Consider the following 13,427-nt stretch of genomic DNA (forward strand, 5'->3'; position numbering starts at 1 on the left):
TTTTTTTCCTTTTTTTTTTTTTTTTCCCCATCTGCCTTTAAAAAGCAATGGTTCCACTCGTGGTTTTACTCAGCCCAAGGCAGCTGGTGCTCTTTGCAGGTGGAATTGTGCTTTGCATTGGCCATGCATAAGGATCATTTCTACAGTCTATGCATAGTTAGCCCAGTTAGCTGCTGGGCTATAAATTCAGCCCTGACTTGGTACTGGTTAAATTCCCTATTTAGACCAAACCAATGCTCGTTCCAGAATGTAAAGCAACAAGTTGAACCTACACATATTCACATTCCTCTTCTTCCATCTCTTCCATTTCTTCTTACATTTGCTCTTCTATTTTTTTTCCTTTTGTTTTTTGATACTTCATTTAATGGTTTTCCCCTCCAAGCAAACAGCCTAGGGTAGCATAGTCTGTGGGGGAAGGCAGCATCAAAGATTTTGGACTCTGACTATAGTCCTTTAAAAAAATCACACTGGCCATTTTAAGACTGCATTCTAAAAGCAGGTAAAATCAGATTGGCCATTGCATCACACCCAGAAGGATATTTATTTTTTTTTTTCCTTCATGATGTCCACTGTACTTCATATAAACTTATGACGCAGCCTTGGTTTCAAAAATGCGCAGCAGGGGAATGAGTGAGTCCATAGAGCTACCTCTCCTCCTTTGAGGTACTGGAACATGCTTCCATAAGGCTCATCCAAGAGGAAAGGAGAGAGCTGGCTTGTTGTGCAGACCATTACAGAAAATTGTAAAGGAAATACAAGGTTTAGTGATGCTACAAAAACATTCCATTTCCTTCCAACAAGGCCTGTGTTGTCAGGGAGAGCTGGAGAAATCACAAATGCCTTATAACTCCCCAGTAGAAATCTCATTATCTTGCCTTTTGTTTTCTGGGGTGATGTATTTTTCTGTCATATTAAAAATGGATGGACTCTATTTTTCAAGCCCTACCATGCATCATTCTGTCTTCCCTTAGAGTGGGTCACTGTAAGTTACATCCTAACTCTTGTTCAAAAGAATTGAGTTCACAGTGGAAAACAATTATGTCTCACAATAACTTTACTAATAGAGTTACTGTCAGCCAAGAGCTTGCTAAGTGGGGTGTTATATAAAGATGTAAAATGAAGGATGGAGAAGATATTTGATTAACAGGGAGAAGGCAAAGCAAAACCCTGCGGGATCTAGAATGCTTAACTCCTGTAGTACCAGCAGTTTGTTTCTTTAATTCAGGCTGAGTAACAACTTGCTACTGAAACTGAATTGAGACAGTTCTGATACTTTGGAGCTTCTATGAACTATCAACTAAGGACAGACCCACCCAGCTACTTTAAATTGCTTTTTTAATGTTTACTCTAGTTTTCTGCTCTAAAGACTACTCTGACCAACGGGTTGACGCAACGGCCGCACCACGCCAGGATGGCTGCTATTTGAGAGGCACCTTATTATTTTACTGTTCCTTCCTTCCTTCTATCTGGTTCCGTGGAGTTGGCAATTTACTGCTAACCTATGCAATTTTTTAATTAAGCCCATTGCTATCATTCTGTTTCTCACCATCCTCTGACCCATTTACTTTGCAGGCCCAATGCTTGATTAGTCCACAAAGAAATGTTCACTCTCCAAAGACAGAAAGAACCTTAGAAATCATAGAGCTATACTAAGGCTGGGATTTCTTTCCAATTATTTTTGATCTCCAAGCCTAAGTTACTAAAGACTTCAGTGTCTCTGAACATTGTTGCCAGGACATCACCATTTTTCTGGTTAACTAAGAATCTGTCTCAGCTGCATAAAAACTACACACACCTTGTTGGTAGCTCCTGCACTTCTTTCTTTCTCTTCCCTTGCACAACTCTTATGACAGGAATATGGAGTTGATCAGCTCCTGTCCCTGGGCCTCTGTTAATAAAACCTACCCCTGTGGGTCTGTCCTGTACCTAGCCATCTGTCTAAAAACGCTACATAAGGCACTCCCCTGCACCCCTATCACCTCTTACAGAGAGTAAACATAGCATTGCTAGTTTCAGTGTCAACAAAGCCAGCCCATGTTCTCGCCAATCATTTTAACAACAGCAGGCTACTGCTCTGCAGATGAGGATGGACCTTGCAAGTTTTTAGTTTTGAGCTTTGTTTAGTATCTTCCAGCAGTGTCTTCCCTTAAGCTTACACCTGCACCCCATGCCTTACAGCAAATATGACTTGGCTCCACCATTGCAGTAATGCTGCCAAACTGAGAGTAAATATTGGCTGTTGAAGTTGTGCCAAGTGGGTTTTGACCAGTCTCACAAGACTGATGCTAAAATGATTTATTCTCTCTATTTTCCAGCTGGTGGGCTTTGTCTACGCCTGTTACGTTGTTAGTGTTTTTACAGAAGAAGAAGACAGCTGTAAGTATTTATCAACAGATCCCTTGGCAAAGGTTTTATTAAATTATATTTCTCTCTCAGATATTTGTCTGTCAGGACTGAGTTGCCATCAGGCTTCTTTCCATCTCAGCATCCACGTGATAAGGCAGTACCTACCTCTCAAGGATCAACTATTTTTACTGTGAAGTTTTTTCCCCCCATGTCACTACGTGTTAGATGCTGTAATTCTGCTATGCTTTCAGCACAGAAAAGCTTGTGTTTGGCTTCTTGTTCAGCCCAAGCTTTACAGAAACTGGGCAGCTTCTTGTGCTCTTAAGCTTATATAGCTTAAGAATAATGTTACTGAAAGATTACCATTGTAATGAAATGAAATGAAAGAGTACCTACAACAAAGAATACAGCCCAGCACTCAAGCAGGCCACCTGCTGAGGATCATATGCCACAAGCTGAGGATGAAGCAGAGCATGAGATTCCTTGCCAAGGACCAACCTGACCACTTAATTTAAAAGCAAAGGCAGTACTGTATTTGAGGAGGAGGAATGAGCTGACTCCATTGTGTTTGGTATACAAATCTCTTAAAAGTGTCAGGCAGTCACTAGGACATGTCAGAGAAGAGCAAAGACTCAGAGGGATCACTTGGGCCTGTAGGATCTATGCAGATATCCATAACCTGATCCTGGATTACTTTGCACTTCTAAAACTCCCTTTGAGACCAATACTTTTACAAACAAAAGAATGAATGCACAGGAGTCAAATAAATGTGAAGTCTGATTTCTTTGGGCAATGTGTTGGGTCTAGGCCAGTTTACTGCAGGTAAGGATCTGATCCAAAGGCTTCATATCCAAGTATCACTTCTGTAAGACATTCACTAGGTTTGTACAAGTAGCTTTGTGGTTTTAAAGAGCAGCTGAAAAACAACTGCTTTGAACTGAATATTCAAAAGTACGTGAAGAATTTTGGTTTCACAGGAGCGAGATGAGATGCATTGCTTATCTGACTTGTCCCCATGTTTTTCTGTTCCTTCTTGTGTGGCTGAACTCATTCTGCTGGCTTTACTGATCATTTCTTTAGAGCTTAGCAGTGTACTTATTGAAGGTGCTACATCACAAGTTATTTTTTTTAAATTACCCTATAGCTCTTTCATTAGCCAAATAGCTAGAGTTCTGAATATTGTAAAGTAGTAACTTGACAGAGCTCATTTTTATAGGAGGGATCTGTAAGGAGAGGCAACCACATGGAAGGAAGTGTTATCTAGAAATGCAGAGCTGTTAATTTCAGGATATGTATTTTTTTTCCACTAACAAATTCCAGTTTCCCAGCTTGGAGTTAAAATGCCAGCTTGAATAATTAACAGTGACAAACCATCAATATTTCACACTCACAGTGGTAGATCCTTCCAGTGACCCGAATAAATTTGAGCTGCGTTTTAATTTTCTCTTCTATTTGTGGTTTCCTTTAAATGTTACTTTGATATGCAGCATGAAGTAATTATAAGTGCTGAGGCACATTAATCAGGAAGCTCATGCTAACGTGATTTTCATGAGAAAATACAGCAGTAGGGATCTACTAAAGCTGAATTGTGGGCAAGAATATTTTAGATGTGCTAATGCACTGTAATATATTGCAACAATGAATCACAGTTAAGATTTTTAAGTGACCTGGAATTTCAGTGCTTCCATGGTTGGGTGCTCAGAAGTTAGGACTTTTGTCCTAGATTGTTACTGAAAATTGCAATTCTTTAAGGTTTTCTACTTTAGACATTCCACAACTGAGGTAATAGAGTTAGTATCTGCCTTTTAAAACTGCGGACTCTCTTGATTTTAAATATTTAAACTCAAAAAGTTTCAAAAGTGGCTGAGAAAAGGTCAGGTCTCACTGGAACTACTGGGAATTATCCCCCCATTAACTTCAAACCTCTACAGATTTTTACCTATTTACTGACAGTTGTTTCAAAATCACAGTATCAGCATAAAGCTACCCATCAAGATGGAATTTGTGAGAATACATTGTCCTTGAGTTTCTAAACATATTCTAAGAACTGGTTTTTTTACCACTTCCAATATATTTAGTAAATATTTTTTTCTGTTGTCTGTTCACTAAAAAATACCAACTCTTTACCTAAAATTTAAAATAATAGTGCCACCTTCAGGAAAGAAAAATAAACAGGCATTTATATAGTTAATAAGACTGTCCAGTTATTTTCAAATGGCATTTGGACAGGATGGCTTTCACACTTCCAAAGAAAATGCACTAACTTGGCACCAAAAAGCAGCCTAAGCTGGATCTGTTTCACAGGGTTTTGCAAGGCCTGCTAGGTCAGTCACAAATCACACCACATCATACCCCTGCTGCCCTGGCTATGCTGGCCAGCTCAGTAATATAGACTTGGCCTAATTTCAGGGGAGCTAAGAGAGACTTGGAAAATTCTTCTATGGTTACTAAGGGAATTGTTATTTAAAACTTTCCTTGTTTAGTTACATTGCCCTTATGTGAATACTAGAGAAGGGAAGCATTGTTCTTGTTTGTATACAATTAAAAGAAATTGAGTTGGCAGAGGGGACGTGAAAAATATCAGAGCCAAAGATAATGAGGTATTTGCACTTTTCTAAAGCCACTGTTGTCTGTCTTGCAGAAAAGACAAGTGGGGCAAGAAAATTCCCACTTCACTATATAACCTTCACGGGGACTGCTGTGCTGCCAACTTCTCTGCTGGCATTCACTCATGAGTCATTCCCCAGCTTCCTTCCTTCAGCACATCGCTGAATGGCAGAGGCTTTGTTAGCTCAGTTCTCATGTGAAGTCACAGCATGGTGGCAAGATCCAAGGAGGCTGAGGGAGGCCCTCTCATTTTTCTGGAGTCTCTTGTCAGCTCTGCTTTAAGTCCTATGTTAGCTGAATCTCCTCTTTGGCACATTTGCCCATCCCAGGAGATCCCAGAAAGAGGTCTGTACAGACAGGCATTTCCACCAGGTAATCCCTACCTGAAAAATCATTTTTCTGTTCTCTCACTGATTTTTATGTTATGCCATGACATGCACCAACTTTTTCTTTAATTTCCTTTCAACTTTTTGGCCATGTTTGTTTGTTTATTTTAGTTCTGATTTTTTTTCAGTTGATTTCATTGGTGGATTTGATCCATTTCCTCTCTACCATGTCAATGAAAAACCCACCAACCTTTTGTTCAAGCAGACATACCTGTAAGTATCATCTCCTGTGCTAAGAGGCTATGCATGCCTCAGTTTAATGGCTCAAGGGTGCCACAGGTTTGGGGTTTCTTCCTCCATGCACGTTGATTTCTCCAGCAGGCTTTTCAGGCATGGAAGGAGTGAACAAGTGGATAACAGAAGGGGTGAAACTGCCCCTGCTGAGCCCCAGGTTGCCAGGGTGAAGCGGGTGTTGCCATATTCAGCTTATGGCAGTGGTGCTCGATGGGTAGCAGAGCGGCCAGCTACAGGATGTTATTGTAAACAAACTACCGGATGCCTTTTCCTTGAAGAAAGCAAAGAGAGGCTTTTCAGCAGTGAATGGTGCCCAAGCAGGAGCTGTGAGAATGGAAGAGTTGGCCTCAGTGGATGCTGAGCATAAGCCATAGCAATAGCAGAATATGGTTCCTGCTCTCGAGGTTAAATTGTGGTCTGTCAGGCAGAGCCTCAATGAAATATCTTTAAGTGGGGTAAAATTTATGCCACATCTAGTTATTTAACCTGTATCTTAGCTCTGTGGACAGACAGTCATAACTGAACTCTGACCCATACATCACTGCAATTATGATCACTGGCCCTCTGTCATCTTCCAATAATATTCTCATGGTAACACCACAAAATCTGACTCTGTCTTGGGTACAGGGTCTCCTTATATCTGTTTGTACTTCTAGGGAACTTGTCAGGTACAAAGCTAACATACCAGTGAATTAAATTAAAATGAGCATTAGATGGTTTGTATGCAGAATGGCACAAGTTTGTTCCTAAAGTTTCTTTTTCGTTTTTTTTTTTTAAATTCTGTTGTCTACAAGAACAGAAGCTTCTATGTGTAGAGTAGCCCAAGAGTTCAGCTGAGAGATGGAGCAGAAAGAGGAGTTGTCCACAGCAGCTCCTCTCATACCACTAATAGAGATCCATTGTTGAATTCCAGCTTCTGCCCTCTGATAATCCCTCCCCGCTGCTAAAGGCACAAGATCGCACTTTCACACTGTCCACTTAAAAGCTGGTTCTTAATGAGATTCTCAAACACAAAGGCCAGTATTATCTGTTTAAAGCAGCAATAAGATCTGAATTTTTGATACTCTTTAAATCAAGCTGCAAGGCAGCAGTTCAACATGCAGACATTTTTTAAAGCAGCTGCTAAAGGAGGCTGTTTTTTGGGGAATAACATTACTAGACAGCCCTGCCAAAAAGAAAGATGTGAGGATGGGGGAGAAAAGTGAGGCTGAGGAAAGAAAAACTGCCCACGAATAGATATATAGATGTGCCCCTCTAATGTGGTACAGACTTACTACCTACTTTGTCACTGTACACAAGAACAGGAAAAGTAATTTTTGCAAAGCAGTTAAAATTCCCTGTAACTTTGGGGGTTCTATAGCATTATTAGAAGGGATGCTACAAGAGATTAAATATTGATTTCCCTCTCATTTTGTCACAGAGGGATGGAGTTTTCCATAGTCTGCAGAAGCTGTGGAGCTTTAAGCAGCTCCCTGATTTACTAGCTTACTGAAGAAACTGCTTCAGTGCTGAAGAAACATCACTCTTTTGCTGTAAGGCGTTTGAGCTGCTTTTTTTCTAAAAATGACAAATTCTGTCTGTGAAAGAAGCTAGTGCTTATAAATGAAGTTTCCTTCATGGGGAGACAGTAACATGAACAGAAGCTAGTAGTGTAAAACTTTCTTACAAGGGTCTCAGTAAGATGGTAAGCTACTACTGAAGTACACAGATAATTTTGTTGTTCTTCAGTCCCATTCTTCAAACCATCACTTATCTATTGATAGCTTCTGCCAACACAATATAATATTTCTTTCTGGCTAACAGGAGGTGAAAACAGCTGCTGAGCAGTAGATAAGGTGACCCTCTATAAATTTCACAGCAGCCACCAAATAGCAATTTTTGTTTATTTATTTCAGCCTAGCTATTGCCTTTCTTCCACGTGTATGAATAGGAGTAAGAGGAGAAATGGATACTTGATTCTCAACTAATGGTGGCAGGGAGTTTTGCAGTCTGGGGGACTCAGTGCCAATGCCCTTGTACTGATGTGAAAATCATTTCACGATGACTGAAGGCATTTTCTTTTTTTACATCCTGCTCAAGAAGATGCAAAACAAAAAATATATCCAACTTCTTTCAAGTTCAAATTTATACAACAGCTAGGGGTCAGGAACATGGGCTTTCTAGTTGTAACTTTTTGTTAAAGGAAACGTTGAACAAACCCAAACCTGTTCTACAACTACTGACTTGGAGTATCGGCAACCATGAACTTTTGTTTTAGCATCACCCTACTGTCACCAGTTCTCCTGATAATGCACTTCCCCATTTGCCACAGCTCTTTTAACAGGATCACTTTTCTTCATTCCCTAATGGAATTATCCTATTTACTCTAGTTTTATCTATCCTTTTCTGATGAGATCAAACTCTTTCCTCTCCTCCCAATGTGCCCCTTCCCTTGTCCTGGCTTGCATTTTTTCCCTAGTCTCTCTTCTTCATCTCTGCAAATTTACGAATTTTCACAGATCTAAAGACCCCACAGAACAATGATGTTGACCTAGGCCAATGGGCATAGCTTAAGTCCAAGACCAACCCCCACAACCTCTGTATCAAGCACACAGCCTATGAATTGGATAACTTCTAAATATGCTGTCATAGTTCAAATATATTAAATAGAAAATGCTGTACTCCTTGGCAGCCTACTTCAGTGGCTATCAGCTGCTAAATTCAGAATTCAAAATGTATACCCCATTTCTGACCTTCAGCTTCCATCCACTGCACTGAAAGGAGTTCTTAAACACCTTTGCCTCCTACTAGAAGGAAACTATTCCAAATACTATCCCCAAATTACTACTGATAATAGGTATTTCCTGACCATAATCCCGTTATCTCCCATCTTTATCATGGTAATCTACTGACCTCCTTGGCTTCAGGTGCAAGTTTCCAGTTAGTGGAAAACCTCACAGATTATCAAATCAGGTGTGTTTGTGGTTAGTTGTTTGGGTTTTTTTTAAAGCCAACAACAACATAAGTCAACCAAGAGATTCGTACTGTTGCTTACAAAGGCATGATTTAATTGTGCTTCATCTTAATTAGCACCTCCAACACTCACACAGCAACAATGATATTCTATACATAGTTATTTCTATTTCAGGTTCCACAACTGCTTCTGTCCTACATTTCATTGACTGGGGGAGCACATTGGTTGTGATAGGAACTATTTCAAGTCACAAGCATAAGTAAAAGAGACTCAATTTATCATGAAAACATTGTTCCAGAAGTTTTACTGTGTAATAGAATTACCCTTAATCTCACTGCTGCTTACTAATCAAGGCACTGCACTAGTTATTTAATAATAATATATTAAAGAATCTTGACAGAAAATATGTTGAAGTCTTCAGTGCATGAGTTTCTGGGTCAAAGAACTTAACCAAAGGACTTTAAATCACTTATTGAAAACCAAAGTTATTCTCCTGAGGCCAAAAGAGAATTTTTCCAATGAATTTTCAGAAGAAGGAAAGGCTGAGCTCATACCTCTCCCTTAGCTAAAGCTCAAACTCAGGCCACACCTGCTTGCACCACTGTCTCCTCTTAGGCTGCGCAGGATGGGACATCAGCTCTGGCTTGCTTTTCTTCTTGTTCACTTGTAGTAACAGAATTCTCATCATTTGAGGCAAGAAAGCATTCTTGCACTGGTAACCGTGGAAGGGTTAACCAAGACAGCTCTGAAGTTTCTGACTAAAGCTGTTCTCTGCAAGTACCCTTCAGTACCTGCAGGACAAACAGGAGGAGGCCCAGATCATCATGATCATCAGCACACCTGCTGCATCCATTCAGTCTTTTGACATCATTCCCTGAATTTGTTTCAGAAAGCAGCACTATGCAGTCTCAATTATAAAGCAGAAGAGTCTCAAAGCATGAATTTGTACGTGATATAGTGCTAAATCAGGAACCTGCTGGATGACAAGAGGTAGCCTCTCTTTAAAAGGTAGAGATGAGCAATAGATTTTCCTGCCTTTTAAGACTGTATTTATAAGACTAAGCAGTGAATTGCACAGTTGTGAGGCTCCAGTCCATAACACTGATCTGGCACCCCAAGTACTACATTACATTAATGGCTTAAGAGCTTTAATTTCATTTTAGTTGCATAGCCAGATTTCACTGACTTGGCTTTCCTTAGATCTACCACTGGAAAAGGCCATATGGTAGCATAGGTTGTGACTTTTATGAGATGTAGGATTCTGTATTGACAGGGTAGCAACAGGAAGTATTGGTTAATTGAATGATCTAAGGCCCCAGTTAGTGATTGCTCACTGTTATACTCCCTAATCAAATCTTTTGTGGTGCAGTCTGCCTGCTAGCCATAGGCAGCTGCGAGCATGCAGCATTAAAGGGCTAGACCCCATGTAACAGTCATCCACTTAGAGCTTGAAAGGAGATTCTTAAATAGAGCAGCTGACACGTACAAGTGCACAAATAACATCCTTCAATTTAAAAAAAAAAAAAAGAATCAAAATTCAGACTGAAACATTGGAGGAGGTAGAGGATGGAACTCCTTCAGGATTTTTCCCCCCACCCACTCCAAACTTTGTTTGATGACAAGAATACTTTACAAAGGAAATTTTTAATTTTTTTTATAACAGGAAAATAAAAATCCCATTTTGAGGAGAGAGACAAAAACCTGCACAACACAAAATGCTTCTGCTTTTCTTTCTAGGTAGACTTTTTCCTAAACAAACAATTTGCTGAGTATCAACATGAATTTGCAAACTGTTTTGATCAACCTGAAGCTGCATGTTTAAGAGGTGACGTTTCAGCTGAAAACACTCACTCATCTTTACTGCTGGCTACAAAAGTAGATCTGCTTATACTGCTGCATCTACGTAAAAAGCACATCAACACAATCTCAAGAAGCTACTACATTCTAGACATGACCCCTAGCTTTTATAATTCCTAACCAAATTTTAGGCAGCTCCAACTGCTGCTGATACATAGATCTAACACTTTGGCTCATACCTATTCCTTAGTCTAACTGCAGCATATTCAGGTATATGTATAGCATCCCTTCCAGACTTGAAGACTATTTAACCACATTACTTCCAAGCTCTCAATCCTATTTCTCATCTGTAGTCAATATTTAAAAACCCAGAACAGGAAAAAAGTTTTGTCCTCATTATTTCCACACCATTTCAGTTGTCTAAGTAAGCAGCTTCACACTTCCTCCACACTGACGCCCTGCCTTCACTTTTTTCCCCCCCCCGCTACAGGCCTGCGTAAGTAAAGAAGAAGCAGAGGATGGATAAGCCTTGCACTCCACCATCAAAGGTGCTGCAGGAAACAATCTCCTGTGGCCTGGATCTCTGGCAGATGAAACGCAGGATGGTGAACTCCATTCCATTTTTTGTTCCTTGTCTTGTTTTCAAATGCAATGAATGTACATTGAAGAATGGCCATGCGGTTGGTTTTTAATTCTCCAAGTGCCCTGACGAACCATTCCTGCCATAGTCCGGTGGTACCAGCCAATAAATGGCACAGGCCTGAAGACCTCAGGCAGAATGAGTTCACCAAGAGCCTCTCAAGAGATACAGCTGAAGTCGGAGCTGCTTCCTTGCACCATGGATCCATAGAGAAGGAAGCACTGCATAACACCCTGGGACATTTAATCTGTTCTGTAGTTAGTTTCTTCCCCTTCTCCTTTCCCTTGTTGAAAAAGCCTAAATCCCCTAACGCAATTTTATCTCCTCCCTGCCTGTATAGGACTACACTTGAGTTATTTAGGCTTTTTTGGTTTCTTTTGAAGTTCTAGATGAGAGCTCTTCCCTTCTTCTCCTGCCACCCATCCAAGACTCCCTCATTCTCTATTATTTAGACATGGTCAGCACCTTAGCAGTAGGCATTGTCCTGGATTTCAGTGTTCTGTGACCTAACTCCTATAATGCTGAACAGCTAAAAAACTAGTACAAGCACCAAATCTTCACCCAGCATGGAGCTTTGCCCCATTTCAACATGCCAAGCCATTCTCAGAGCAGCTGTACCTTATTCTGGGTTTACCCATCTACATTAACACTGGTGCAGCCATATACACAGCTGAAGCCTGCTGCAGGACACTGGAAAAGGCCTAGTTCTTCACAGATCATTGAGGTTTTTGTACCTGCCTTCTTCACCAAGCAGCTGCGCTTATTCCAGGCACAAGCCTGGCAACATCCTGATGGAGGGGGGGGTTGTGACAGGATAATTTTGAGGGGAGGGAATGGGCTGAAGGAAAGGGGAAATATAAGTGTAATTAAGTTGCATTAATGAGCTGCAGCAATTAATTAAAAAAACAACAACAACAAAAACAATGTCATTTTTGTTAACTAAGTCTCCCAGCATGTTCTGGGTCAAGCAGAGAGAGAGCACTTGTCAGCCATCCGTGGCATTCTTTGGCTGGTACGTTCCAAGTGCTGTTGTAATTCTTTATTGTCTTACCTAATCTGTTTGAGATTAGTTTGGCATTTTTCAGTAATGCTTTTCAGAAGTCAAGCTAGAAACCATGCTAGGGGAAGTGTGCGGGCAGAATTAAAAGAAATAGACACAATGAGTGCTAAGTCAAAGACAGAATGATGAACCTTTCTTGGTCCCATTCCAAAGCGGGGCCATTCTATAAACCCAAGAGTATAAGCAGTAAGGGAACATTTTTTATTTCTCTGCAATTCCATTTTTCCAATGGATTTCCATGGAATTCCATTCCAGATACCCACTACAACCTAACATCCCAAGTTCTGACCAGGTGCAGCTGTGAGTACAAACATTGTCTTCTGTAGGTATTTCTCCTTTTAGTCAGTAGAAGCCACAGCTTCTGACTGAGAAGAACAGACAACTAACTGATAGTCGGTGGTTTGATACTAGTTTCATCACTTGAAGATGAAAAAAGCTCAATCCTCTTTAAAACAGCTCTGCCTGACAAAATATAACTACCTCCCATATTAGTCAATACTGTGCCACCACCAAGTTTAAAAGAAAAGTATCAGTGGAACACAAGCTACTACACCACTTAGCATGCATAGCAGTGTGCATACATGGCCTCTTAGTACCTTTTCCACCTCTTCTTTGATTCATTTGATTTCTGTATTACACTCATTCCTACTTGCCCACCTGACGTTCCCTGGAGGGGCAGAAAAAGGAATGGAAAAATATCCTCTAGTCAATGAGATTATTCCATGAAAGATTTCATTTATTTGAGACTTTTGAAATTAATCTTCCCTTTCCTCATCAGTAACTACTGACTTTACACTTTAATATGATTACTTTTCCTCCAAGAGAAACATTGTCCATCAGATACCAGCACATTTTATTGGCCTCCTTTGAGAGCAGCCAACATTCAGCACAGACGGTGGAGAAAGCAGTTTCAGCTTTGAACAGCTGAAACATTTCACTACTAGTTTCAGGAAGGAATTCTTTTAGATAGTAATATGAAGTCATAAGGAGCAATTTGAATTATTTTGAGGTGTGTTTTTAAGACTATACCTTGCAAACTAACCAAGTCCCAGTGCCAATTTCCTAATAAAACTGATCAAAATCACTCACTAAGTACTCTAAAGAGGCTAAGCATCAAACTACACGCTTAAAGCATGCTTCTTGACTTTAATGTATACTGGTAAACATCAGTTAAATGTGTGATGATCAAGTAGCTTCATAACTACCACTCTATGTTACGATAAACACAGGTAACCAAGTATCTTTCAATAGAAGTAAAATAACTGTTTAAGTAAGCCTATAATATTTAGTATCAATGACTGCCATAACTGATAAAAAAAAATCAGTCTGAGAAAAAAATAAGACAAGCTACCAAAGATCATATTCCACACTTAATTACCTCCTCTAGTTTTCATTAGTGGCACC

The 13,427-nt window shown here is 40.1% G+C and overlaps 1 protein-coding gene across 3 annotated transcripts in view; it reads left to right on the forward strand.

Moving 5' to 3' along the window:
- The window catches only part of NKAIN4 (sodium/potassium transporting ATPase interacting 4), a 52,986-nt gene extending 41,102 nt beyond the window's left edge, over nucleotides 1-11,884 (forward strand). For 2 of the 3 annotated variants that reach the window (XM_040609141.1, XM_040609143.1), the window contains 3 exons: nucleotides 2,316-2,376; nucleotides 5,468-5,552; nucleotides 10,814-11,884. In XM_040609141.1, coding sequence (XP_040465075.1) covers nucleotides 2,316-2,376; nucleotides 5,468-5,552; nucleotides 10,814-10,823 — 156 coding nt within the window. In that variant the 3' untranslated portion in view covers nucleotides 10,824-11,884. The remainder of the gene's footprint in view (nucleotides 1-2,315; nucleotides 2,377-5,467; nucleotides 5,553-10,813) is intronic. The other variant, XM_040609142.1, reaches the window with a different exon arrangement.
- Nucleotides 11,885-13,427: the final 1,543 nt, after the last annotated feature.

The sequence above is a fragment of the Falco naumanni genome, chromosome 10 (assembly GCF_017639655.2).
Source record: "Falco naumanni isolate bFalNau1 chromosome 10, bFalNau1.pat, whole genome shotgun sequence".
Lineage (NCBI taxonomy): Eukaryota > Metazoa > Chordata > Aves > Falconiformes > Falconidae > Falco > Falco naumanni.